The sequence below is a fragment of the Phyllopteryx taeniolatus genome, chromosome 12 (genome assembly GCF_024500385.1).
Source record: "Phyllopteryx taeniolatus isolate TA_2022b chromosome 12, UOR_Ptae_1.2, whole genome shotgun sequence".
Lineage (NCBI taxonomy): Eukaryota > Metazoa > Chordata > Actinopteri > Syngnathiformes > Syngnathidae > Phyllopteryx > Phyllopteryx taeniolatus.
In genome coordinates, this window is record NC_084513.1 from 24141614 (window position 1) to 24169608 (window position 27995).

General features: G+C 49.1%; 2 protein-coding genes across 6 annotated transcripts in view; both read left to right on the plus strand.

Moving 5' to 3' along the window:
* Window positions 1-22439, plus strand: part of bcor (BCL6 corepressor) — a 44484-nt gene extending 22045 nt beyond the window's left edge. For 2 of the 5 annotated variants that reach the window (XM_061791546.1, XM_061791549.1), the window contains 11 exons: window positions 2284-2340; window positions 2875-3052; window positions 3938-4222; window positions 5450-5710; window positions 7896-8206; window positions 9499-9786; window positions 15840-16006; window positions 16712-16857; window positions 18736-18813; window positions 20091-20244; window positions 21416-22439. In XM_061791546.1, coding sequence (XP_061647530.1) covers window positions 2284-2340; window positions 2875-3052; window positions 3938-4222; window positions 5450-5710; window positions 7896-8206; window positions 9499-9786; window positions 15840-16006; window positions 16712-16857; window positions 18736-18813; window positions 20091-20244; window positions 21416-21770 — 2280 coding nt within the window. In that variant the 3' untranslated portion in view covers window positions 21771-22439. The remainder of the gene's footprint in view (window positions 1-2283; window positions 2341-2874; window positions 3053-3937; window positions 4223-5449; window positions 5711-7895; window positions 8207-9498; window positions 9787-15839; window positions 16007-16711; window positions 16858-18735; window positions 18814-20090; window positions 20245-21415) is intronic. The other 3 variants (XM_061791551.1, XM_061791550.1, XM_061791548.1) reach the window with 3 other exon arrangements.
* An 802-nt stretch (window positions 22440-23241) lies between these two features.
* On the plus strand, window positions 23242-27695 carry atp6ap2 (ATPase H+ transporting accessory protein 2). The gene is made up of 9 exons (XM_061791552.1): window positions 23242-23398; window positions 24338-24468; window positions 25013-25141; window positions 25211-25306; window positions 26021-26158; window positions 26239-26292; window positions 26384-26533; window positions 26623-26742; window positions 27088-27695. The coding sequence occupies exons 1-9, from the start codon at window positions 23323-23325 to the stop codon at window positions 27280-27282; spliced, it is 1089 nt and encodes a 362-aa protein (XP_061647536.1). The 5' UTR covers window positions 23242-23322; the 3' UTR covers window positions 27283-27695.
* Window positions 27696-27995: the final 300 nt, after the last annotated feature.

The following is a 27995-nucleotide window of genomic DNA, read 5'->3' on the forward strand; positions in this document are numbered from 1 at the left end:
TTGTCCAGCATTAATATTAAAATGTACAAAGCGTTAATGATGGTGGAATGCAAAGCTGATTGCCACCATTGATGCAGCTAACCTATCTCACTTGGTTTTCAATTGCCACACAAGTGTAAAAATAAATCAACCACTGTTAATAGTAAAACACTCCAGTTTAGAATTGATAAGTAACAAGGACATGTGGACCCTACGGAGTCTTACTGCTTTGAAGTCCGCTTACTTGACCTAATGTCCAATGTAATATTCTTCCTCTCTTCTCACATTCATTTGAACTCCAAACTTTTGTGCAACTCTCGCGGTGTATGTATCCACAATTGTAGGTTGGACTTTAGAGGTTCCGCTGTACTTCAAACACCAGAATAAGCCCGACAAGCTCTTTATTCCCATGCCAAAATTCCCAGAACTCCCTCTGGATCACATCTTGCATGTGACTGGCATACTGCTTTTCCAGCACAGCACAAGACTAATCCCCTTGCTGTCATGCTACTGTCCTGGCAACAGACTTGACCTTCCCCCTCCTTTTTAGTTTATCACCATCTTAGTCAGCGCGCGCAAGGCCAGTCGACGCCCTCTATCAGGGATGGCGGTTCAAAGGTTAACCAGGCCTGCCATGTCTGTGTGTTGATTAGCAAGCAGGCGTTTGCTAAAGGTTATTCTCGGTGCGTCCGCACGCGCTTGTCCTTGTGCGAGTGCCCCAGGGCGAAAACGCATGTTTGACGCCGCGATAGCGCTGCGTCGGTTTTCCCGAGCATGACTGCGGTCGGCCCTCGCTGTGCACAACTGCTGCCGGCTATGCTTAACCCCAAGGTGAGGGGCAGTGGCGGGCTTGTCGTGCGTGCTTCAGTACGAGCAGCTGCCCTCGCTGGGCTTTCCTGTTTGGCTATGCCCTCCCCCCTCGTTGCTACCAGCCAACCCGCTGTGCTGTCCTGCCTGCCTTGTTGCTGTCCAAGGTCATAATTCTCCTGTGCCCCTTTTGGCTAAAAAGACCCCCTGCCCTTCTTTCACTCACTCGGCACACATCAAATTACACCAGGGGTGAGAAACGTATTCCCCTATCATGTTTAAAGTCTGTGGAGGGCCGTTCTTTACCATTTTGAGGGCTTTCCCAGCCTCAAATAATTGTTTTCATCCTAGTGAAAATGCATCTATGGTTGGCATGTCTATCACGAGTAGAACAACAAAAAAATTCATACGCGAAAAGACACCGGAACCCATTTTGGTTTGAAGCGGCCATTTTAGGGGCGTTTTGGCTATTTCCAAGGCTCCTTCAAAAACAAACTACATTTTGTTTGATTGCTACCACATTTGAAGCATGCATACCAAACAGCTAATGGGAAATTTGCGAAGAGTTTTCGGCATTGTTTGCGACCGGCGCACTTGAGCAAACTTTCTCGCCATAAAACACACAGCTCTAAAAAGTCAACTCGCAAGTCAACAGCCCGACCAAACTTCTTGTGTGTGATGAAGGTCACAACCTGAAGAGATTAATTGGCGCCCGACGAGCAGAAATGTATATCGGCAATCACACCGCTCCTGGCGTTGTGATTTTCCTCCGCCTGGCGCTTCCAAATTGTGCGCCTCGTGCATGTGGGTTGGAGCACCCCTTCGTCTCTGCTCGCAGCTTTCCTTCGTTTTTAGAATTGCATGAGAGGCCGGATTGAATGCTCTTGCGGGCCCACAACCCATGGGTTCCACACACCTGATGAGTACACTTGACATTTGTCGCTCAACATACGTGCATTTGAGCTACTGTTTTGTTTTTTCCTTCACTTGTCATGCGGTTCGCGTCCATGCGCCAACATTCCGCATAATAAAAAGCCAACAAACCCTATGCTTTGTTATCCACTGGCACAGAGGCAGATTTGTTAATGTGTCCCAAATGTCTGTCTGTGTTGTTGTTGTTGTTGTTGAAGGCATCCTCGTGAACTGTGGTTTTATCTGTGTCATGCTTGCCAATGCGTAGCTTCAGCACAAAGCTGTCAAACGCTCAATTTCTGGACGTGTGATGATTGAATTTGTTTCGGGAAAACAAAAGGATAATAATGACTAATTACTATCATTTTTTTCCCACTATGCCTCTGAACCAACATCTTATTTTCCAAATGTTCAAAAATGATTTGATAATTTTGTGCTGACCTGTTGAGTCGTTTTTTGTTTGTGTGTCATTTTGTGGGACTGCCTTGTGTGTGTCAAGAAACAGTGGAGAAACCTTTACATTAAACACGAGAATGAAATGATGGACAGTTATATTGAGCCCACCCCCCCATTCTAATTGCTTAGATGGAAGTCATATCACGAGAGGGGAGTAATATAAGTCAACCTGCAGCTAACTGGGAGGTCAGTTCTTTACATTTCTTATCACATCTGCCTCTGATGGCCTCTTTGTCTCCTTGTTGTATACTCTGCATCGCTGCACACTCCTCCTTTTTCGCACTCCCTCCTTTCCCCCACCCTTTCTCCCCCCTCTTCCCGGCCGCCTCGGGGCTTAGATGTATGTTTCCTAGCCATGGTTGTATTCCAGGAAGGGAAGATGTGCCAGGACTTTAAGGCCCAACGCGCATGGACTTACAGTGGCTGCAGTAGTCTAACCTGCTGTGTCTTGATGCTTGTTTTCTCTCCCCCCCCCTTTTTGTCTTGTCGGTTTAATTTCTTGGCGTTTTCTTTAATTTAAAAATTTATTTTCTAAAAAAAAAATATATATATATATTTGTTCTAATGCACATTTACTGAATTGTCTTTTGCCTTTATAGCTGTTTAGGCCAGATTGAGGCTTAAGAGAGGAGAGTGTGTGTGGCTCGGCCAGACGACGAGTGGTTTTCATGGGATTTCTCTGCATTTTTTTCTTGTTTGTGTGTGTATGTGCGTGCACAGCGGGCGATGATGCGGTTCTCGGAGCTGGAGCTGAAGGAGAAGGAGGGCGGCGGCTGTGTTGGCGGCGGCGGTGTGTGCGTGTCTGCGCCGACAGCGGGACGAGAGCTGGCGGACGGCCAACGCAGAGAGCGAGCGCTGGAACTCGCCCAATATGCCACCCGGCAGGGGGAGAGAGAGGGTGAGTGCGCGCACACACACACACACACACACACACACACACACACACACACACACACATCAGCATGCTATAAATGAGGACTCGGGGAGTGACACACAAACAGTAAGCGCGCTAGCGTGCACATGCAACAAACGCTGTGGCGAGCGAGACCGGGTCACTCTAAAAAAAGACGCTCTTCCTCTGTCGACGCAGACGCTCTTGTGCAAGCGAGCGAGCCGCAGGGACGCGAGGGGGGAGTTTTATTTTCAAGAAGCCTTTTGTGCTTATCTGCGCGCAGGGATATGATCGGGAGGGAGGGCGGGAGAGATTGTGCGAGAGTGAAAGCAGTGTGCGGGGGGACAGGGGGGTGAAAGCGGATGGGAGAGCGCAACAGAGAGGGACCGAGCGGAAAGTGGGGGGGGGGGGGGGTTAGTTAGGTTGGCGAGGAGCCCAGCTGCCTGTCGGAGCGAGGCCGCGGCTGACGTGTGAGCCTAATTATGGCATGGAGAGGGGGGCGGGGGGGGGGGGGGGGGGGTTAGAGTCACGCTTTATGTGAGAAGGGTGTGGTGCGGTCATGCCGTGGGGGAGGACAGAGGACACAGCAGCGAAAAAGGGGACTGGGGGGCCGGGTGCGCAAGCGGCAAAAGTACACAGGATGTTGTCTTGCCTCCGCGGAAGTGTCGACATCGGCAGTGAACCATCAAGCCGCTGGCTCGGCTGACATCAGATTAAAAAGTCTTTACCCCATCAAAGTTTTACTGCCTGTCTTTAAAGCAGAATAAAAGCTGCCTGCTTCTTAACTAGCGTTTTCCCGCTGACGCCGCCCCTCCGCCCCCACCACCCGTTGTTTCTTGGCTTTCATCTCCCTCGCTCACGCCCCACTGCCCATTTTCCATCCATGCTCAGGTGTTCTGCTGACGTACCCCAACAACTGTGTCCCAGTCCTTCAGAGGTGCGGCGCCCAGAGGGAGCCCGCCAGCCTGAGCGACAGCGCTCGCTGGCTCGGGCCGGACTCCGAAGGGGTCCCCCCCGCCTTGGCGGCGGCGGAGAGTGAGTCTCCCGAGGAGGCACTCTGTCATGACTTTGGCGCCGGCAGGAAGCGCCTGCGCGTCCTCAAGGTGGAGCAGGACTCTGAGCAGGAGGAAGAAGAGAGGATGTTCCAACCCCAGAAAAGAGCCAGGATGTCTGCCGGTGAGAATTTTTAATTGTGCCACGCCGCCCACACACGCTGCGCTCCTTTTCTTCAAATCTTCACCGCACGACTGCTGGCGTCTCCCCTTGTTGCTTTACTAACAGAAGTTCCCCAAAATCAATTCCGCCGTAAAATAAAACATTACTCGGAAATAACCCAACCCCCCCACCCTGCCGTCCCCCTTCCCCCGCTGTTCGCTCTGTGAGGCAGCCAGCAACGCCAAGTGTTTAATCCTGTCTTTGAGGCCGAGCCTGAGTGCCAAGCGAGGAAGAGGAGACAGCCATTCTCTTCTCTTCTTTCAGTGCCGCTTGCCCACGCAGCACCTCCCTTTTCAAAGCTGCTCTTTTCATCTCTCCTCATCTGTTTGGGTCTCCTCCTTTTTTGTCTCCCCCTCCGGCATGTGGTACCACACTCTCCCCCGGCAAAAGCTGACGAGTAAAAATGTGCGTCCCATGTGATATATATAGTTATATATATATATATATTTTGTTTAATTTTTTCCAGGCTAAATTCTTTAATACGTATCCTTTTATTTTTTGAAACGAGTCCAGGTCGCTTCTGAACTTTTATGGGGATTGATTGGATTTAAGAGATGAAATGGTATGAAAATGTCATCATTGTTGTGACCAAAATAATCGCCGTTGTCAGTGTGATCACTATATTGCTAAAACAAATCGAAACAAAGACAAATTTGCGATAAGCAAATGTTTAAACTAAAATAGTTTTCCCTCACTATATCGTGGTTCACCTATTGCGGATTCAGTGCATTACAGACTTTTTTTCCATATTCATAGTGTGCGACTTCATATTGCGGGATTTTGAGTGTATGCAGTCATTTTTTTGTGGTAAACGCTTCCTAGCCTAAAACATTACAATGAAAATGTTTTACAAATTCATTAGAACACATTGCAAGGAATAAAATGTACATACTGTACATTACTACTGTGCATTACTGTATGCTTAAGAGTAGACTAAGTGTTTATAAGAGTATGGTAGCGGTTAATAGGAGTGTAGGGATGATTAATAAGAATCTGGGGAGGTTCATATAGCTTTAAAATATGTGTAAATAATCCCAGAAATAAGTGGTTCGCTACTTTGCGGATTTCACCTATTGCAGGGCAGTCCGGAACCTAACCCCCTCGATAAACGAGGGATTGGTGTACCACATTTTAAACTGCAAATCATTTCATCCCTACTTTGTACTTGATGAGACATTTTGTTGGCAGATGAGCACGAGCAGAACAGTGCTGACGGGGACGAGGAGGACGACGAGGTGCGGAAGCTGAAAGTCTGCATCGAGCTGAAGGGGCTGCGGCTTAGCAAGCCCGCCCAGGGGGGAGCCTCGCCTGAGCGCCCGCAGATCAAACAAGAGCATCAGTGGCCCCGCTTTCTGGGCCCGCCGCAGACCCAGCGAGAGCGTGACGAGCGAGCGCTGGCGCAGAGAGCCGACATCAACAGGAAGTGGGGCTGCGAAAGGCTGCTCAACGGTGAGTGCCGCGCCGCGCCACGTCGTGCGAGTTCAGCCAGGGTAACTCAAATCTATCTTTGGCTTTCGCTTTCTTGTTGAGCCGCCTGTCTAGAGGGGGATTTCCAAGGAGCCTTTTTGGAAGCAGGCGGAGGAAATGAGGTAGCAGATACTTCCTTCTGCCAAGGGGGAAAGGCTGCGAATCAGATGGGAGCTGGGGGACACAAATCTAAAATGCCGCTCTCCCCTTGTGATTTGAGCTTTTTTTTGTTCCACCGGCCTACAGCGTGCTCGGTGACGGCGATGAAAGCGCGCACGAGAGAAGTGGTTGCTGGAGATATGCGTGGGCAGGTGGAGTGTGACTAATGTGTGATAATTTTTTTCCCCCCCCCCCCCCTTCAAGACCAGTCGCAGGGGAAAAGGCGAGTGTGTGCGTGTGTATGTGTCGAGGGGGACTGAAGCGAGGGGCTAACTTATTAAAACCATGCGCTCCCTTCTATCGCGTGCCCAGACTGAAGCGGAGGGACGAGCACGGCGAAGAGGAAAATAAAAGAGCAGGCGGGAGATGAAAGAAAGCGGATAAATCAGAGAAGATTCGCGTTTTATGTTCCCTGCAGAAACCACAGGCCTTGATTGGCCGCTGATTTCTTTTCATTATTTTTTTTTATTCTTCCCTGCTTTCACCTTTGCAGATAACGTCACCTTGGCAACAGCTGCGTAACGATTTTTTTTTTCTTCCCCTCCGGTCAGGTGGCTTGTGCCTGTCACGGCTGCAGTTTGTCCTTTATTCTTAAATGTGCCTTATGTGGACAAAAGTGTCAAATCATCAATGACTTCATCAGTTGTAGTCTCGTACTCAGTGTGGTAGAACTTGATCTGACAACCTATAACAATCCTCCAGAGCCATACGGACAAACAAAAACAAAAACAAAAATCCGCTTTTAGAAGCCTCTCGCACGGAAGTCCTGCAAAAATGGCCACATCAGAGCACAAACGGTAGGTCCACGGGTTTTTGCCGTAAACGTGTGCGCTTTCACACAGCGACACCGCATCCCGCAATCTGATCATTAAATCCGTCAGCAACAACTGCTTTCACCGCAACAGGGGCGGCATTAAACTTCACACCCGTGTGATTGCAGCATTGCACTGCGGAATACCCTCCCTTACACACGGCCACTGTCCCGTCACTCTGACATCCCCCCCCCACCACTTCTGCTCTGTGCCATTTTTCAAACCGGGCTGGAATAAATTGCTTTTACAGGCAGTGCGAAAGCTTCGAAGGAAGAACACAACTTCATATTGTCCAGTGTCCAGCAGCCCTTTTGAATCCATTGGTTTTACAAAGCACGTTGGGGGGATGCGCACCCTATTTTTGGCTCCAAAGAATCACTTTCAAATTTAAAAGTTGAAAAACTTTAACTTGTTGTGTTGGCATCAGTTTAGGGAAACCTTCGACTTCTAATACCGTTTTAGGGTTAGTGAAGCTGAAGATGAAATCAATGATGATTATCTCTTCAAATTGCTTTGTCTAGCAAATGTTGTTAGGCGTTAGGCTAGCCTTGCCAGCCAATCACAGCAGCCCAATCTTTATGTATGCATGGGCAAAATAGGATCTTAATGGCATTAAGCTGACACCAAGTGATGTTACAGCAGTCACGTGACCGTGGTTGCAGCAGCAGCGGACTCGTTCGGTTGACTGTCAAGCAGCTTAATCAGTACGTGGGGGCGGCTTCGTATTAATGCAGGAGTGCAGCACAAAGCCATAGAATTTCACATTCCTCCTCACCCCCACACTAAGCCATATGTTTTAATGGCATGTTTATTCTGAAAATTGCAACGTAGTACACTTTGTGCGGAAGGCTTCACAGTGATCCTCCTGAGGAAACGCGTTTCCATTAAGCTCTTAAATACCATTTTGTCCTAGCGGTTTTCGAGGACCCTGCGTTTTTCACCTCAGAAAGCGGCGTATTTGCGCAACTTGAAGCTGCCGCTCTGCGTTCGAGATCCTTGGTGCCGCATGCACCTCGCTATATAGGAGGGGGGGGGGGGGGGCAGTATTTTCTTCCTGATCGAGCAGCCGTGCGGCGCTCGCAGACAGCTCTCTGCGCTCATTAATAAACCAACAGAGGGTGAGAGATGGCCTTGCAATACCTTCCCGCCTTCCCACATACTCACGCCGTCTCCCTCCCCCTCTTCCTCTCCCACAGGAGTCACTGCACCTCCCCTTCACCCCGGCAACCAGCTGAAGGACAGAGTGCACCCGCCGGGCCCCTTCTCAGGTGACCGTGGCCTCAAGGAGCCTCGGCGCGGCCCTCCCTCCCCGGGCGCGGAGGCCTCGCTGGGAGGCGCCCCTCCCCTCAAGCTGCGTCGTCATAGCGACACGGACAAGCCCAAGGGCAAGCGGCCGTGCAAGACCAAACACACCGGCCAGCGGGAGCGTGAGAGGAGGAAAGAGGCTACGCCTAACAGCCCTGGCCAGCGATTCCCTGCTGATCTGGGAACAGCTGAGGACGACAAGGTGAGTCAGTGGCGTGCCAAGTTGTGTTGCTGTGTTCCCTTCTCAAGGTTTCTTCTTTTCTCCCCAAACCGGGTTTTGAGTTTTTCCTTGCCCGATCGGGGGGTTTATATTATGGGATGTCGTCAGTCAACTGTCGACCCGTGAAGCGCTTTTAGATTCTTTTGTGATTAAGGGCCATATAAATAAACTTGTTGCTACCGGGGCACGCGTCGCTTTGCTAATGCCCCACGAAAACCAAAACAGGGTGCTGAGCGAACTTTTTTTCTCTCAAAAACCCATCGTCGACGGGGGGGGGGGGGGGGGGGGGTGAGAGTTGGGTTGCTTGGATGCCCACCAGCCCAGGGGCACTCTCCACCCCCCCCCCCCCCCCCCCCCCCCGAGGTGAGTGCTCCTGTTTGCAACGCCCGAGCGAGCCTGCACTGGGCACTGAGCCTGGGGAGGGAGAGGAAGGAAACGTGTTTAGAGGGTGGCTGGCGCTTTGCCCCCCTCGCTCCATCCGAAACCTTCGACACCTCCTTCCGGAGTGCCTGCGTGCATGCCGACTCGTCTCAGCGCTTAATTGTCAAGCGCACCTCGTCCAGCCCGTTGCGGCGCATCGATGTGTGCAAAGGGTGCGTGTCGGAGAGCATTCCTGACATAACAACAAAACCCCGGAGCAATTATACAGCGGCGCTGAACACGAGGCCCGCTCGCGTTCTCTCTCTCCCTCCCTTCCTCGCTCGCTCGCAAGCGCGGCGAGGAATGTGGCAGCCACGGTCGAGCGCGTGAACTTCAAAAGCGGGGGGGAGGAAGAAGAAAAAACGAGCACTGGGAAAATTGCGAGGGGAAAAAAAGGCGAGTTGTTTTCCGCCTGCGCCGTTCTCTTCCCCTGCTCCTCCTCAGCCTGACAGCTGCTCTGACATGGAATTCCATGGAGAGGACACACGCACACACACAGAGGCAGGCAACTGCCTCTCGCCTGGCGCTCGTAGGCCTGTTGGTTTAGTGGTTCAAGGAAAAGTGGCGTGCCAGCCTGCAGCGTCAGTTCAGAGGCGCCTTGTGCACGTGTGACACATTGCGTGTCTTCCTGACAAAAACAACACAGATGTTGCACATTAAGGCCCCACTACACACACGCACACACTCACACAACAGCGCCATTGTGCGTGGCTAGATACATAATGAACGGCACACTTTTGAGAGTAAAATGTTTCTGCGTATTTGTGCGCGTATACTTCAGTTTCGGTGTGCGTCTGTGTGTCAGCGGCTTTAACACGCTTCCCCTCGCTCTCGTCCTCTCTCTCTCTCCACAGCCGAGTGAGCAGCGAGAGGCTCCGAGGAAGCGAGCTGCCTCTCCTAATCATTATCCCTGCTCTCCAGTCAAGCCCTGCTCCCCCGCTGCGCTCTGTCCGCCCCCGCCGCAGCAGCCCCAGGCCAACGGCAGAGCGGGCGCCGTCCCCCCAGAGGTCACCGGGGCGCACCGGATGCCCGCTGCCGACTCCCCGGTGGTGCGGCCCATCCCGCCCGAAGCGCGCCGCCTGATCGTGAACAAGAACGCCGGCGAGACGCTCCTCCAGAGAGCGGCGCGTCTGGGCTACGAGGTAATGGGGGGAGAGGGGGGGGGGTGTGGTACATTTTACACTTCGCCTCGTTTCCCCGTCTTCACTTCCTCTCCGCTTAAATTGAGCTCATTTTCTCGCCCCGCTTTGTTCCCGTCTGCTACGCGGCTTCGCACCTATTTTCAAAATTGTCTCTCTCCTTACGTCCGTCCTCCTCATCCCATCTTCATCCCTCTATTTATCTTCCATCTATTTCTTCAGAGTGCAGGCTTTCTTCTCGCCGTCTTTTTTTCTGCCCCCCCCCCCGCCTGTCTCAGGTTTCCGCTTGTTCCCTCCCCCTTCTTTCCTCTCGGCGCTCTTTCTCTTCCTCTCTTTGTGACTCAGATTGTCGTTGGCACCCCGCAAGCGCACACACACACTAACCCCCCCTCCTCCTCGTCTCCCCCTACACCCTTCTCTCGCCTCGCTCCGCTCTCACATCTCATTAATTTTCCGTGAGGCGAAGTGTGACACACACACAGACGCGGGCACACATACACACGCTCGCGCGCAGACTGCATCGGCGGGATGATTACACGGGGAAGAGCGGAGACGCTCGCTGCCTCTCTCGCCTCCTCTCGTGCATCCGGACGTCTTTTCTTCCCTACCGCGCCGCTTTCTGGCAGTCGCACCGCTGCGCAGCACAAGACAAGAATCTTCCGTCACTCCCAAAGCTTTTAGCTAGACCGGTTTTCCCGCCTAAGAGCTTGGCGCCAGGTGGTGTTTAACGCAAAGGCGCCCTCATCAGCTTTGGCAGCCTCGCCGTCTCCGCTGCGATGCGGATTTCGCTCTGGTCGTGACGCAAATTCCGAGCTTGCCAGAACGGCAACGAGGTAGACGCGCTGGAACACAGAAACACGAGTCCACAATCAGCTGTTTAGCGCTCCGATGTCGACGCGCAGCAAGTTTGGATTTTTCGGGTCAGCGCTAAATCGTGCCAACGTGCGAGTCAGGTCTGGTTGCTGTATTAATCAGACATCATAACTTTTTAACACACACTTTAGCTCAGTTCCGTACGGTACTAGTACCGTAAACTAGTTGTGTATCAACAGCGCAAACTAGTTGTGTATCAACAGCGCCTCAGTTGGTTGTAGGCAAATACTGCGCGCCATTTTGACTCAGGTGCTTCAAGATACAATTAAGTATACACAATCGTCCAAAGTTTGAAGGATCGATTGTCAGCTGATCTTGAGAGAAAAATTCAAACAGTCACTTCTGAAATATTTTGTTTGGGAACAGGATGAACTCTTATACCGTGTCGTGTTTTTCATGGAATTAGTTGGCCACTTAAAGCCCGTGTGATGTCACGCTACTTATGTAGCTGACACAGCTAGCAACATCAGGGATTTTTTATATAGTGTTAAGCTAATTACACCTCTATTATCTTCATGAAACACATTCAGATTGTGCCAAACTAAACCACTAGGTGGCTTTACGAGCGCTCGACGTGAACAGAGCGAAGGTGCCATCCGCGCGTTGCCATTTAATTAAAGCCGGATGGCCCTTTGTCTCTCCCCTCCTCTGCTGTCCTTTGTGCGCCTCTCCTCTTGACAGATTTTCCAAATTGATTTATTGATCGTCGCAGTTTAATGCCTCCTCAGCTGCGCGTCCGCTCGCTCGCCTCTGCGCTTTCCGTGCGTATTCTCGCGTGTGTAATATCTTTAATCACCAGCAGAGGCATCTTCACCAAACTGTAAGTAGGTGTGTGCGTTGCTCATTAACCGGTTGCTTTATGGTCTCACACACACACACATTTATGATGATTAGGCGTGTGTGCGTCATGATGTGTGTGAGTCAGAGTGGGAGAGCGGGCGGTGGAGAGTGTGAATGAGAGGTAAGCGCTGGGAGTATAATCGCGTTCTAATGGCCCTCTAATGTGCCGTGGTGACTGCGGTTAGCGGCGGCGGCGGCGGCTGTTCTTCCTTCCTTCCTCGCTTGCACACAAACACGGGGAGCGGCGGCGGCGGAGAACGGCAGCGGGGCGCAGTCAGCCGTGCGGGAGAGAAGCTGGCTCGTCTCTGTGATTTATGTGTCTCTCTCAAACGTTTTATTCCCCTCCCGCTTCTTTCTCTCGTTTTTTTTTTTTTTTTTTTCCACTCACCCCCACCATCCCCTTTTAGCATTTTTTTCGCCTTCCTGCGTGCAGAGAGGGGGGAGGAGAAAACCTGAGACTACACAAACAAGGCACTGGCCGCTGCGCAAACAACACCCCCGCCTTACCCTCCCTCCCTCCCTTTCTTTCTCTCGCTGCCTCTCAGGAAGCGCGTCTCTCACTGCCTGCGTGTGATAAGCCTGGGGCAGACCCCTGGGGCTCCCACACACACAAACGCACACCAATTTATGCATAGTGCCACACACACACACGCACACGCACACACGAGCATACAAGCCTGTAGATGCACAGCGCTTGTCCCGCACTGGTGTTTTAGTGCCGCAAGCTCCAGGCTTATCACACGCAGGCAGTGAGATATGAGGGCCTCGGAGACAGTGACACACACACGCACACACATTTGCTGATTAGTGTGACACACCGAGCGGCGCCAGTTATGACCTAATAAGCACATGTACAGTCACGCCGGCATGCTCTTCTGAACAGGCCGCACGGAATGACTGATGTTATAAAAATAAATGAGGAGAAAAAAAACACTTGCTGCTATTGCACACCCACACACACCTGCACATGCAAATTCCTAATCATCTTAGGCACACACACATACACACACACACACACACACAATTTAAGACGTGCGTGCACACGTACTCGATGCCCGGGCAACAACGCGCATATATTCATGTTCGTTTAGTTTCGCGCGCCGTGCCGGCGCACATGAAAGCCCACTCGCTCGCTTCTTCCCTCCCTCGCTCCCCTTTTTATTCGCTCGCTCTCCCCCTCGTCTGCCTCGCTCGCTGGCGGAGCATTTGAAATGGTAATGAGCAGAGATGCTGCGGATGTCTTCATCCCTCTCTCCGACCGACCGACCGACCGACCCCCCCCCCCCCAACCGAACCCCCCGCACACCTCTTCTCCCTCCAATCCGCCCGTGCCGGGTGCTCCAGCAGTCCCCCTCGCTTCAGCCCATTGAAAGCCAGGATAAAGGTGCAATCTGTCATTTATTCTTCTCACATAAATCATGTCTAATTTTCCCTCCTCAAGCCGGCGTACGGGGGAAGCTGGAATGCATTTTAAGTACCCGGCGCATTTCTAATCAGAAAAACTGGGGAATTGCGTTGATTTGGGCCGTTTTCTGGAGGAGATAAATAGACTTTTCTCGCAGAGTTGTTGGCCTCTAACCCAACCTCAAATCGTCACGGATGTCTTAAACTTTAGCGGTAGCCTTCCTGGATGGCCATGACAGGACTTGCCATGTTTTGCGTAATGCTATGTACATTATAACTGGTTAAGTGGAAATGTTTTAATTTAAAAGGAACCAAAATAGTACCTGTCACAGCAATCCCGAAAAGAAGCGTAAGACGAGTTTCTGAGAATGAAAAACATTATCGTTTGCTTCTATACAACAAAAACATTACATCGTCAACTACTGGCTGGACTGCATGCTACGTCATTTGTATAAGGTGCTTGTTGTTGACATTGTCTATAAACAAAATGTACCCAAAAGGGAAACTGGTAAATTTTTGCATACATTTACAGTTCATGTGATTATTATATATAACATTTTGAGATGATAAATTTAAAACAATCGATTGAAAAACAGTATGAACTGTAGTAGCTGACGAATGAATATGGTTGATAGAAAACGTCATTGGAGGACATATTCCGCACCCCCCAGAATAGCCACGCTGCCAAAAAAAAAAGGATTAGCTTCAACTTCTCGCAGTCAGCAGTTGATTATTTTTTTTTTTTAACCCGTGTTTGTTAAGTTTGTTTTGTATAATTTGACTGGTAAGCTCCAAAGTGGGATGCACCCGTCAGACTCGAAATGCAGCCTTAGCCGCTGTGATGACGACGAGTGTTTAATTCAAGCATGTCCACATGAAGTCACCAGTCGTTGCACAAAGGTGCCCCCTTATTGTAAGAGGAGGTTATGCCGAGGTAGTAACAGATGACGCTCAACGGTCCCTTCAATGGATAAGCTTGGTACAGTCCCATGCTTGTTAAGATTTTAGCGCATTAGCTGCTAGCTTGCTAGCCTGGCTGTACAAGCATAGTCACACAAACGAGACGCAAACATCAGGCTCGTTTGTTTCCGTATTGCATATGTACATCATACCCAGCAGAGGTCATTATCCATTTTTGACTTTATTAACAAAAACAACCAAGCTTTCTGGCCATGTGGCCCTAGCACGAGCTAGCCTAGCGCCGCCGAGAGAGCACGCACACACAAACATCTGCTTGTATGCGAGGCGCGTAGCAGCGCCGCGCTGCAAGGGGTTAAATGTCTGAGTGATGCATTGATTGCAGGCGAGCGCAGGGAAGCATTCTAGAGAGGGAGATTAGAGGACGGAGGGAAAGCGGCGATGCATGGAGGAGGAAGGGGGGGGCTGGTGGGAAGGGATGTGTGTGCGTTGATGTGTGTGCGTGCGCCTCATTATACTGTGGAGACGTGTGCGCGCGTGTATCTGGCGGGAAGCCGGGGCTCTCGTGCTAAGCTCCTCGCTCTCTCCCAGCGATATTAAACACGGCTCCAGAGGTTTAGCGCTACACCTCCTCCACAGCCGCACACACGCTCATCAGCGGCACGTAAACACACACACACACGCAGGCGAGCTGCATATCAACGCTGTCGTCGTCAGCCTCGCGCGCACGCAAACACACACACACATACAGAGAGACACGTGGAATCCCCCAGAGGGGAGCTTCGGCACAGCGCTCCTGAATCTCTCTCCAGCAGGCAAACGGAATTCTGGCAGCGGGTGAAAACCAGTTGGCGCGTCACTCCCGCCTCCCTGCCCATCCCCCCCCGCACCCTCCTTTACTCTCACAGTTTTTCTTGCACACACTTGTTCACTTCTTTTCCCGGTATCTCCCTCCCTTCCTCCTTCCGTGGCCCTGATCGTCCTCTAAATCACTCTTATCGCCGCACACACATATTTTGGACCGCCACCCATGACAAGCCCACCCTTTCATCTCTTGTTATTGTCAGCTGCGGCCCAGCGGACGGCCCCGGCAGATCTCATCCGCAGACTCATTAATCTGTCATCTGTCGGGGTGTTGCCTTCGCCGCCGCGGCCCTCCTTCCGCCCGCTCCGTTCCCCCCGCCAGTCAAGTCTGCCCCCCTCCTCCTCTTCCTCCGCCTCCCCCTCCTCCTTCCGTCCCTCCAGCCGCCCTTTCGCGAAAATGGGGAGCGAGGGAGATAAACACTTGGAGCAGCTGGAGGGCGAGAATTAGCATAGAAATGGAAGTTTGGAGTCATTCCCCAGGTTCGCAGGAGGGAGGTCTCTGCGGCGGGCGGTTCGAGGGACAGCGCTTAAGCGTTGGCGTTCATACGCATGTATGGATGCACGTGAGTGACGTAATTAAAAGCCTCATTTAGCCTATTTTCTTGGCTTCTCTACAGCAACGCACACCCTTTTCTTATCAGAACAGAACGCACTCCCTCCTTCCCCACTGCTTCTCGCCATTTCCTCCATTTAGCAGCAGCAGACACGGCGGCGGTCCAATAAAAACCAGCCCCGTCTATTTTTCTGCTGGATGCCGGCTGTCGCGGCCCCGAGACCAGAGAAAACATTTCCAGCTCTTGAGTGCTTCCATCAAATCTCTTTGTTCCGCTTCCATTACGCCACGCTTGCTGCCCGGGCCCGCCGCGACTGTCTCCGCACGCGCGCACGCCTTCGGAATCTGGCAGGCGACATGTCGTTGAGTCATACTCGGTCTCCTGGCCTCGTTCGCTGCCAGCTGCGGCATTATGGAGCGTTTGTGTGCGAGTTTTATGTTAGTCCGGCGCAGGAACACGCTCATTTCCCCTTCCCCCTCCTCCCTCTTCCCCTAATTTGGCCGCCACAGGAAACTTTATATGCTAGAAGCCGTCTGTCTTTGTACGACTCTGTTGTTTTTCCCTCCCGTGCTGAAGCGTTGCGCTTGTATTGGCTCCCGACAGGAGGTGGTGCTCTACTGCCTGGAGAACCGAGTGTGCGAGGTGAACCACCGAGACTATGCCGGCTACTGCGCCCTCCACGAGGCCTGCGCCCGCGGCTGGCTCAGCATCGTCCAACACCTGCTGGACTACGGCGCCGACATCAACTGCAGCGCGCAGGACGGCACCAGGTTCGTCGACCGAAACTTGACACAACGTAATGCGCAATTTGGCCTCCTTCGCATGCGCCGGTGGGCTGTGTCGGGGCTTACTCGTGTCGCGTAATGCGTCATTTGCATGATGGATTTGATCATTTCTTGCCAAGAGTGTCATTGTGACACACGCGCTCTGCAGTTTTGGACCTCTAAGCCCTTTTTTTACTTGGACCCACCTACGTCGTCAAGGACTGCTCCCTGTTTTTGGTACAGACCAACCTCTGTTAATGAACTTAAAACTGTTCGCCAACCGAAAACATTTCTCCCATTAGAATGAATGGAAATAGAACCAATCCGTTTTACCCCCAGAACCAAGTCACCGTCACACACAAGAAAACCAAAAGCTGAGCCTTCCAACGTGGATGACGTGACTGTTCGCGAACTGAAGCACGCATACTTTGTGAACAGAAGCGATATTTTGTTCATAAAACAATTTGTGTACTGAGCTTCCTGTGTCACTGTCTTGTGTGTCAAAGCCACACCGATGTGTCTGTGTGTGTGTGTGTGTGTGTGTGTATATATATATATATATATATATATATATAATTTTTTTTTTTTTGTAGTGACGCAACTCTAATTTGCTAACTTCCCCACAAGGTGGAGCAACTACTCTTAATTCTGCTTTTATCAAAATGAGATGCATGCACAAGGTACTTCAAATGATGGCGTGTGTATTTGTAGGCCCATTCACGACGCGGTGGAGAACGACCACCTGGACGTGGTGCGCGTCCTGCTGTCCTACGGGGCCGACCCCACCCTGGCGACGTACTCCGGCCGGGGCCTCCTCAAAATGAGCCACAGTGACATCATGGAGCGCTTCCTCACCGGTAAGCGGTTTTATCCTGGCGCTTCTTTCCTCGCCGTCACTGAATCACATAACTGATATGGATTTGATATGTTCAAGGTAGAAAACGTTCTACCAGGAGGACCCCGTTTATCAGTTCAGTAGTCTGGTGGCGTAAGCAGCGAATGAATTCAACTTGGTTGTGCACTGGTAGTGCTTTCTTGCAGCCAGCTCCGTGGGTCAGTTGGCTTGAAGTCGACAAAATCCAATTCGTACAGAAGTTGCACTTGTCTCGCAATCAGCGGACCGCAGCTTGTCTAGCTCTGCCCTTCAGGTACCCCGCGACTGTGGTCGGCACCGTCAACTTGTCGGGGGTTTCGGTTCAGATGTTTCAGTACTGCAGCCCAAAAATTACATAACCTCCCCGGTTGTAATACAGCTGGGATGTTTGGCGCTGCAGATGACACATTGGCAAAGGTTCGACCTTGTATTACAAAATGCCGGTGACGAAAAGGCCGACGGGTGGCGATGGTGGTGGCCCACGCAGGTGATGAGGGCTCAAATGTTAAAGCGGCTGCTCAGCAGCAGCCCGTCCCCGGAGGCCCCGGTCCTGTCTGCGGCCCTTTCGGCGCCTCGACCTCTGCGCAACCTGTTGCTCCGAGTCCCGCTTTGCAAATCCTCACCATCCGCCCCCCTTTTCCCGCCCCACGCTCCCCTCCGGCCGTCAGCAGACGTGTCAGCCGCTGTCAGCCCGCCTCGCCCCTCCGGCGGGCCCCCTTTCCCCACTCCCTCGACCACCTGTTAGACAAGGGAGTTTGAGCCCGCAGGAGTGCGTGCTGTTGCCTCTGAGTTCGTCTATCTGGTTACTTGGCAACGCCAACTGTGTTTACTCAGCGTACGTGAGGCAATGGCTTTCGCTCCGGCCTGGAGACTTTGCTTTTGTGGTGCGTGTTAGGGCCCGTGTGCGCCTTTCCCAGGTAACTCGAGATGGGGAGAACAGGACTCGGCCGCATAATGTCAGGTTGGACCCATTAAAACTGATTTAATCAGGGTGAAAACGGAAGAGAAAATGTGAAGCTGAGGTGCTTTAAGTGGCGAACCTTTTGAGGGCCATACTTGATCACATATAATGCAACGAGGGAACATAACTTTGTCTTTATATGCTACGAGCATTTGTGGGTTGAATGTTTTGGGGCTTTTTAGAATTGGATCAAATGTGGGGCTGTGGGGCTGGCTACGCCCCACAGGCCGTGGGTCCTATGGCGAGGGCTGCAAAAAGGTGGTGTTGAACTTTGATAAGAGCGTGGACACGTCGATCGATGCCTCGCGGTGGGGAGAGAGAGAGAGAGAGAGAGAGGGAGCGAGCGATGCCCCCTCCCCCATCCCCCCCCTCCACCTGGTCCCACTCATCTGGAGGCCGTTAATCCCTCCAAACACACGCCAGACGCCCCACGCCTCAGCGCTGGCACAAAGCCCGGCCCTGATTCGCCGAATGTGTGTGCGCGTGTGTTTGTGTGTATGTGCTGAACACACACTTTGCTCTCACCGCGCGCGCGCGTGTGTGCGTGCGCGTGTGTGCGTGCGCGCCCCAGCAAAACTGTGTGTGGTTCTTGTTCCTGGCAGCCGTCTGCAGCCCCGCTCTGAACTGAGCCAGCTTTAACCCAGCAGAGTCAGTCGCTCCCTCCCCCGTGGTGAAGCTGCTGGCCCCTGACCATTAGACCCCCCCCCACCACCCCACCCCGCCCCATCACTCCGCACTCCCCGACCACGTCCTCTCTTCCCTCCTCCTCCTCCTCCTCCTCCTCTTTTACTGCCGTTTATCCATTCGCCGCTCTTGTCTCCAAGGGCAATTGTTTGCCTGGTTGCCTGTCCCCCCTGGGTCCCGGCTGGTGAGTCACATGCTCCTCTCCTCTCTCCATAGATTATTTTGCTGACCTTCAGGGGCGCGCAGATGACGACCCCGGCCTTTATTGGGAATTCTACGGCAGCGCGGTGTGTGGTGAGTACTGATCACAACAATCCTTTTCTAGCTGCCTGTTGAATACCTTTATTGATTTATTTTTTAATTAGAATTCCCCTTTTACAATGTCGCTGTTCTGTACTGAGGCGGAATTGGGGACGAAAACGATTCGGCTGTATTCTGCCTTTGGAACTAAATATGAGGGCAGGAACAAAAGCCCCTTTCACACTGGCTGCTGTAAAAGCTGGTATTTATCTGTGGAGTTTTCTGAATAGACAGCACAGACACGCAATGGGGGAGACAAATTCCACCCGGGAATTTTCCGCTTTTGGACGCGGTATCCGAACTGTAACGGAAAGTATTTTTAGTTTTTACACTGCTTTAAAAGCTGACATTTTTCAGCTGTGTTCCCATTCTCGAGACAGTGTTCTCCTAGCTGAAATGTCTTTATTTATTTATTTTAACCCATCCTCTTTTATTGGCTGAATTCTTCCATATTTACACTTTTTGTGCTCCTTCCGAAGTTGCCACAAGATGGTGCCATAACCCTGTCTAATAGAAAAGTAGTGCTTTGGTGCCATCTTGTGGCAATTTGAAACCTTTTTACGGGAAGTGACTTTTTGCTGTTGGTGGTCGGGCTCAGTCCCTATTTTATTACTGTAAACAGCGGCTTCAGCGGTTAATATCAGAACTATAACGGAACCTCTTTCGCAATCCTTGTAAACGCCTGCATTTTCCCACCTTTTTCCATGTTGTGGTTCACTATAAAATGCACTGACACAAAGTTGACCTGACAATTTTCTGCCTTCAGATGTAGTATCAGAGGTTTAACTTAAACTTTTGTCACACTGCCTGTAAAAGTCAAAATTTTTCAGTCTTTTTCTAAATATTGCATTTTTTAAATTGTTTTTAAATTTTTTTAATTTTTTATTTTTTTGAAATAAATTAAACGGCACCGACACGGAATGAGGGGACTAGGTCAACCTGACAATTTTTTGCCTTTGGAGGTCGTGCGGCGGCGACGATGGGAATTCTGCAATGATGGGACAGAAGTGTGAGGTTTAACACCCAACACTCACTTCTCTCACTCACACTGGCACGTCGCAAGCAGTTGTCGCTGCCCGGCGGGTACCGCGTACGTCATAGCAAGATGTCGGCGCTGGCGTCATCAATCCGATCGCGGGACGCTTGGCTGTGTTTTGCGTCAAATGGATCAGCGAGCCGTTTTGTGTCAAATGTGAAGGCGGATGGCCTGTGATGCATATTTGAGTCGTAAAGCGTGTCCCTCGAGCTCACGTTCGTTTTGCGCCTTTCAGAGTCTGCCGAAGAGGGCGGAGCCTGCGACATCCTGGCCGACCCGCCGGGTCCCGACGATGACGATGAGGACGGCAGGAGGGAGGTGTTTGAGTTTGAGTTCTCCGACCGGCCCTTGCTGCCGTGCTACAACATCCAGGTGTCCGTCTCTCACGGGTGAGCGTCCCGCCATTCCCAAGTGTTGGGAATAATGCAGACCTTTTTCCCGTAGCACAGAAACTAAATTTGGCACGCACCTTATGATAATTTTGACCTTGCCGTCACCAAATGTCTTTTTGCTGGGCAGCTCCACTTTTTGGAGATGTGTAAAAAAGTTTCCAGCCAGGATTTTTGAAAAGTTGCCACGTATTCTTTGCACTGTGGCACAAATTTGTGTTGAAGTCGTGACTTTCTGCACAAGTGTACAGTCACTGGTCAGCTTTTCAGTCACTGTTCATGCAGACGTTTGGCCGATGACCTGTCAATCATTATACGCAGCACTTGGATTGGTCGTGATGTCACTCAGTTTGTGTTCATCATCACACGCACAATCAGTGATGATGACATGCATGTTCTGGAAGACTGAAAGTCAAATGTTGTGAACAACTGGCTTTTTTGTTTTATTTTAATCTGTGGCTATTATGAATAGGTTGTTGTTTTTTTTTTGTTTGAAATTTTTTAAAAATAAAATTAAGTCAACCTTTTATTTGAATACATTCACTGCCATTGACGGCTTTAGAAGTCAAATATCCATGTTAACTGGGAAGACTTGCAGTGATTAAAATAAAAAAACAATCCTTTGACATATTTCCACATTTAAAAAAAAATTACAAATTTCATTTTAAATGTAAATTTCAAATAAAAAAATATTTTACTTTCAAATTGTTAATTATAAACATGGTACATCACAAATGTAAATAGAAATATTTTTTGTTAATGTTAAAATATATTTTCAAATCATTTTAAAATAAGAGTTAATTTATAATGTATTAAATATATTGAATGGATGATATATAAATCTATATTGAATGAAATCAAGGTTAAAATATATTTAACATTTTTAAATTACAAATTAATTTCATTCAAAATGTATTTTTAATATAAAAATTACATTTACAGTTTTGGGATTTTTAAAATGTTTTATATTTTTTAGGGGGTGGGACATTGTTTTGTTAAAGGTCTTGAATACTATCTTCAGTCTTTTGTGGAAATTAACTCCGAGTAGTGCAGAAAGAGGCTAATGCATAATGTAGTGTAATGAATGACTTTCAATGATTAGTCAAATAAGTAAATACAGGTTGTGGTTTGTCATCAGTGATTAATTTGCTCTTGATTTGATCTCTCTCAGGCCTAGGAATTGGCTGCTCCTGTCCGATGTGCTCCGCCGGCTGCGCATGTCGGCCCGCGGTTTCCGGCAGGCCTTCCCCCACATGGAGGTGGTGACGGTGTCCGAGGCAGAGTTTTACCGGCAGGCCTCGCTGTCGCAGCTCTTCTCGTGCCCCGAGGAGCTGGAGGGCTTCCAGCCGGACAGCAAGGAGCTGCTGGACCTGGTGGAGGACAGCGCCGAGCTGGCCGCCCTGCTGGGTTCCTCGCTGGAGTGCCTGGACGACCGCTGGGAGCAGGCCAGGGACAAGCTGAAGGACAGGATCAAGGCGGCCGGCCAGGTGGGCCTCATCCTTAACCCGGCTCACGACAAGCACTGACCTCCTTCGGCCTCTCGGGCTGCGGTTGGCTTTTCCGGTCCGGCGGGAGTCGGGATGATGGCCACAGTTCCCCGCCAGGCGCTGTACATAAACACTTTTGGACCTGCTGGCTGACCCGGCCTGTGTTAGCTTAGCCATACCCTTGACTCTCAATAACTGATGGTCGTATTTTTTATAAATTAATATATGTACAAATAAATATAAATATATGTATGTATGTACGTGTGTGTGTGTGTGTGTGTACATAAAGATTTTTTTTCTTGTTTCTGATAAGCGGACGGTGTGTGAGTGCAGCACATCATGCATGTGTGCTGTTGAATGTGCTATTTGAGTTCACAGGGAGCACATGATGTACAATTCTTTTTGTTTTCTTTTTTTTTTTCCTTTCATTTTTTTAATGTTAAAATTGTGCTTCCTGTCCAGTCTGTAATTTAACACGCGGAGTACAGCGTTGATTGTATTATAGTTTTATTGTGATACTGATTCACCCTTTGGCAAAGAGCTTGTGTATATATCTAACAGTGAGGCTACTGCAGTAAATCAACCTTTTTTGGGGATGTTCATTTTGTTTTGTTTTAACTTTGTAATTAAAATATCTCCTAATTTGTATTTATATTTTACAAAAAGAAGTTGCTTTAAAAAAATAAATATACAAACTGCAAGATGAAATGTGCGTGCTGCTCCTTCAATTGTGAGGTTACGTTTAGCGCTGGAGGGACTAAGTGGAACTAAATGAATTGGGTATCAATTGTCAAATTAAACCGTTTAGCCAAATTGTCCACGACGACGCAATCCTACATTGCCATCTTTAGGAATAAGTTAATATCGTCTCGGGCTGCGCTTTGTCTGCGCAACCGCCAGCCGACACCATGCCACTTCATGCGGACACCTGCAGCGCCATCAAATGTCAAATTTGGTAATTGCACGATAAAAATACACTCGATTGGAATTTCGTCGCCGTTCAACTTGTCTAATATTGTATTGACACGGTTGCTAACATGACAAAAACGCTTCTATCAATAGAAACCGTAATCAAATGGAATTATCTTCTAATACTCATCATTTGATCTAATTTATACTCATTTTAAATTACAAATCGAATTGAACAAGAAGCACCTCGAACCTTTTTAAGGCCAATTTTGCCTTTCACAACTTAAAGGATAAGAGATAGGATAGACGGAACTATCCCCAACTGCATCAAAATCATCAAGTAAACAGCAACATTGTGGATCTTTTGCACCTTTTTTTTTTTGTTTTTTTGTTTTTTTTGCACAGACGTCTGTTGCACGCTTTCGTCGAAATTCACCAAGACATATTTCTAGAGCATAGTTTTTACCATGGGTGAAATTGGCCTGGTTGAGAAATGAGCAAGTTTACGGTGTCGGATTGCCTTTGTGGGAACGTCGACCTCCCCAACATGGCCGCCACATAGGCACGAACAACATTATCTAGCCTCGGTTAGTGCGCATGCGTCTATCACTTTCGGTACCACGTGATCCTGGTGTGACGTCATTGATCATGTGACCTCAGCTGGACGCAAAGAGAAGGCAAGATGTCACCGAAAGGCTGTACGAGGATGGAGGCTCTGTCCTCCGTCGTGTTTGCCCTCTTTTTCCTCTGCGCGACCGGTAAGAACTGCAAAATTATACACGCTATCCTTATTTATTTTTTTTTTATTTTAAACGCATCTCCTCTCACTATAATATAATATTACCGAGTCTTGGCGTCAAAGAGTTAGCGGTTGACAATCGGCTAACCGACGGAGCTAGCACTAGTAGCATCGTCGATTTGCGCGTTCGTTGCGCTGTTCTCGATTTGTATAGATGCGATGCATATTCGTGGTATTTTCGCATTTTTGCCTGCTGTAGCTATCTTCATCAGGTAGGTTTACATTTGCTTAGTCAGCTAACAGCAATTGAGGAAACACTCCGTCGGAACACGAAGCAATTTTAGCTTTGTAAGAATTTTGTTTTGTTTTTTTTGTTTCCCCTCTAAAGTGCGTGCCAACATTGTTTTAATAGGCCACAAAGACCCGAGGTTGCGAGATGAGTCGCTAATGTAAGGCTCGTGAGTCATGTGACACTCGGCATCTTTGCGTCACGAGTTTCTGCCTTCTTATTACAAAAAAAAAAAAATGGAAAAACATTGCTCAGTTTTCATTGAAAATGTTACGGGCCATTTTCGTTTTCTTCACAATTTAAAACACTTCCCAAGTGCCTTCATAGCGTGTGATATGCGTTTGTCAAAATTAGCCATGGGTCAAGAATTATAGGGCACTTTACATAACCCCTTGCTTGTCTTGCTGAAATGAGTCCTTTTTCTGTGCCCCATATCGCTGCGGAAAACGGAGAGTGCCGCTTTTATTCTCCTTGTGGGAGCACGATGTTTGTGTTTGTATTCAAGGATTTAAAAAGTAAATGTTCCATTATCTGTTGCCTTTAAAGAAGCAATATACAAGATTGGGATCGTTACCTGATCAGAAGTTTGTGGTTGTCGCTTCTTGTTTTTTTTTTTTTTCTTTTTCTTCAAACACGTTTTACATTTTTTTTTTCTCCTGTATCGTGCAGGTGTCCGTGGGGACGGCTTGACGGTGCTGCAGGCGCCGGACTTTGTGTCCTTCCAGAAAGGAGATTGGCCCATCTCTGGCGAGAAAATCCCCGACCTGGTGGCCCTAACCATGGGCTTCTCTGTTCAAGAGGTATGAGCTCAACTGGGCTTTATTTATAGAGCACTTTAAGAACATAACCACCAGCTGAAACAAAGTGCTGGATATAAACGAATAAAATCGCACATAAAACAATTTTAACGTAAAACCGAGGCAGCGTCCTCAGGAGCCGGAGGTTCACCCCTTGCTAAGCAAGCCGACGAGGGTCTTGAGGTCTCAAGTTCCTCATAATGATCGACAGAAGGAACGGAATGACAGTTATTGTCGTCACGAGGTGGCGCTATATGTAAAATAAAAGATTGTCATACAAATGTTTTCAAATTCCGGGACTGGTGTCATACGTGTTAAGTTTGGGGAATTTTTGGAACACGTACAGGAGAGTTATTAAACATCCCGTTTTGTCGCAACATTTGAAATGAAAAGTTTGATGTGAACGCACTTCCTGTGTTCATCATTCTATCACTTTTAACCAAACTTACATAAGACATTTTCCTAAGTTTCGACATATCCTGAACCTGTGGATTTCGTGCACCGTGAACCCCCACCCCTAATAACGCCGCGTCTTGAATCCATTCAGGATCTGTCTTGGCCAGGCCTGCAAGCCGGCCCCCTCTTCCAGCGTCCCCGCGCTAACGTTCTGGTGGTGGTCCGAGGAGCCGATGGCCTCGCCTTGCCTCAGAGCGTGGCCTCCTATCCCTTGGAGAATGTGAGTCCTACTGGACATTTACTGAAAACAAAATGGAGCTCCAGTGAGTTTTTCCTTGTTTCTTCGCAGCCGGTGCCGTTCACGCTGGATGGCGTCGCAGAGACGGTGCACTCCCTGTTCGCAGACGACACGCCTGTCGTGCTGCAGCTCGCGCCGAGTGAAGAGGTACAAACAAAGGCGAACGGGACCGTGACAGCACCTGTGGAAACTTTAAGCGAATACGTCTTTTGTTGAACACGAGGTGTCACCGAGATGACAATATTCGATGTTGAGGGTTTGCTCACATTTACATATGTCGTATTTGTATCAATAAATGATATACATAAATCTAACTTTTGTCGTAAAGAAAATCTAATTTGAGCCAAGTCGTCATCAAACCGAAGTCGCGATCGTTAGCGCAGCATACACAGGAAGTCCACGTCGGTCACGTGACATTTCGCATACAGCGGATTATCAATTAAATAAAAATATTTACCAAGCAGGTGCTAACCTAAATACAATAACAATACATAAAAATAATAAGACATTTCTGTATTACTGATAAATGTCACTCGTGCCGGCTGTCACCAGTTTTGTCGAACGACATGTGGACATGTCTATCATGACAGGATACACCCAAAAATCTCAAGGACATTTTTAATGTTACAGTGACTTGCAATAATATGAAATATACTTTTTAGGAATAAAGCTTCACGCTTTTGATGAATACTTGTTACCTCGGCCTGCTATGCTACTGTATTTTCATGTCGGTCATGATGCTGGTACTTGGGAAGCAAATTATTATTATTATTATTTTTATTTTATTTTTTTTGCGTAAAAAGTTTGAGAACCACAGATGTTGAAGTATTTGTGACGTGCGTCTTTTGTGTGGTCCATTAGAGGCTGTACATGCTGGGCAAAGCCAACGCCGTGTTCGAGGACCTGCCGGTTACTTTGCAGCAGATCCGAGGCCGCCTGTCCCAAGATGGCTCCGTACTGGCCACCCTGCCCCTCAGCTCCCTCAGCAGGAACGCGGAGGTCACTTTCCATTCGCACCTCTGCACTACAACCGCGCCCGCCGTTCAACTTGTCTAATCTCGCTCCTGTCGCGTCCGCAGGCCGATTTGCTGTTCCTCTCCGAGATCCAAGTCCTGCGTGACATCACTGCTCTGGTGAGTTCTCGTGTCTGCGCTATTCCCCCCCCCCCCCCCCCCCCCCCCCAATGTTCCTCTGTCTTCACAATGTGACGTTTTTATGTTGCAGCTGCAGAGGCATCGGCATCTGGCCAAGGACCACTCTCCGGACCTTTACTCCCTGGAGCTGTCGGGCCTGGAGGAGCTGACCCGCGTCTACGGCCAAGACTCTCCTCAGTACCGTGACGCCGTCGCCATTCTCTCCTCTGCCCTGCAGAAGGTGAAGAATCAAAGGAGGAGTCTTAACAATCATCAAGTTACAGACTCTTCTCACTATTGTGTTTTTTTTTTTTTTTTTCCATTTTGTAGTTTGGTGAGGACGTGTACGGTCTCTACGGCGACAGTGCTGTGGTGGAGGTCGTGACCGTGAAGAACTTTGAGGCTCCTCTCACCAGGAAATCTCGCTCCATTTTGGAATCCAAACAGATTGTAAGTCCATATTGTGTATAAAAAAAACTTTCCGTCGTCTACAGGGAGTGCCAGGCTTCTGTGAGTGCTAAGGCCTCATCTTTTTAGCATTGATAGCAGCAATTCTGGGGTGCGAAAGTGCGATTTTGGTGGTGCGTATTATGCATGAGGAATTATGGTCATTTAAAAAGTAGCTTATAGGTACTTAGTAGGAGAGAAGCTTTTATTTGTACCTGTGCATTCTTTTTATTTATTACCCAAAAAAAAGGCATTAGCTGACGAGCGCAGGCCACTATTTGAGGAATTGAGGTATATTTTTCCGCTATGCAGAATTGATCGATTTTAAACAGTAAGTGTCTTTGGCAGAGCAACCCAGGCAGCCCGTACAACTTGGCCTACAAGTACAACTTCCACTACGCCGTGGTCTTCAACATCGTGCTGTGGCTGACGATCGCGCTGGCGCTCGCCGTGATCGCCGTCAGTTACAGCCTGTGGAACATGGACCCGGGCTACGACAGCATCATCTACAGGATGACCAACCAGAAGATCCGGATGGACTAAAAAGCACTCCGTCCGCCCCCCAGGTCCCGCCGGTGATCGTTTTGTGCTTCGTGTTGGTGTGGCATTTAGTGAACAGTTGGTCGGCAATTGGTTTACGACGCTGCTGTGATTGTTGAAAGTGAATATCAACCTAACAACACATCATTCCTTATGTGACTCACTGTTTTTTGTAATGTATGTTGATGTTTTGAAAGAATGTGTGAATTTGTCATGAAAACCTAAGTTAAATAGAATCGATGCGTGTGTATATATTGAAAATACAAATGCAACTGTATGACAAACTGCTGTGCTCATTGCTTAAGTGAAGATACATGTTTATTGCCTGAAATAACTTGACCATTCGTTGTAAACATTGGGCAAGAATAATGAAGTGAACTGTAAAATTGCAAGATAATAAATTATTATAGATCACACCAATGTTGTCCATATTTCTGATATTGGCAGAATAATGCTGAATTTAGTGATTTAAGTCCATTTGACGTCAATGTTATTGATATTTGTGGGGTGACAATTTATTGTGCATGAGCAAAAGTCTGCTACTTACAAGGATCAGAGTTCGGTTCCTATGGTGGTGAAGTACTAGTCTTGTCACTAACCAACTTAACGCAGTAGTAATGTCATAATTAGAGTTTTCTACCGCTTATCGAGGTCGGGTCGCGGGGGCAGTAGCTTCAGCGGGGACGCCCAGACTTGGGACCGTTGGATCCAAAACC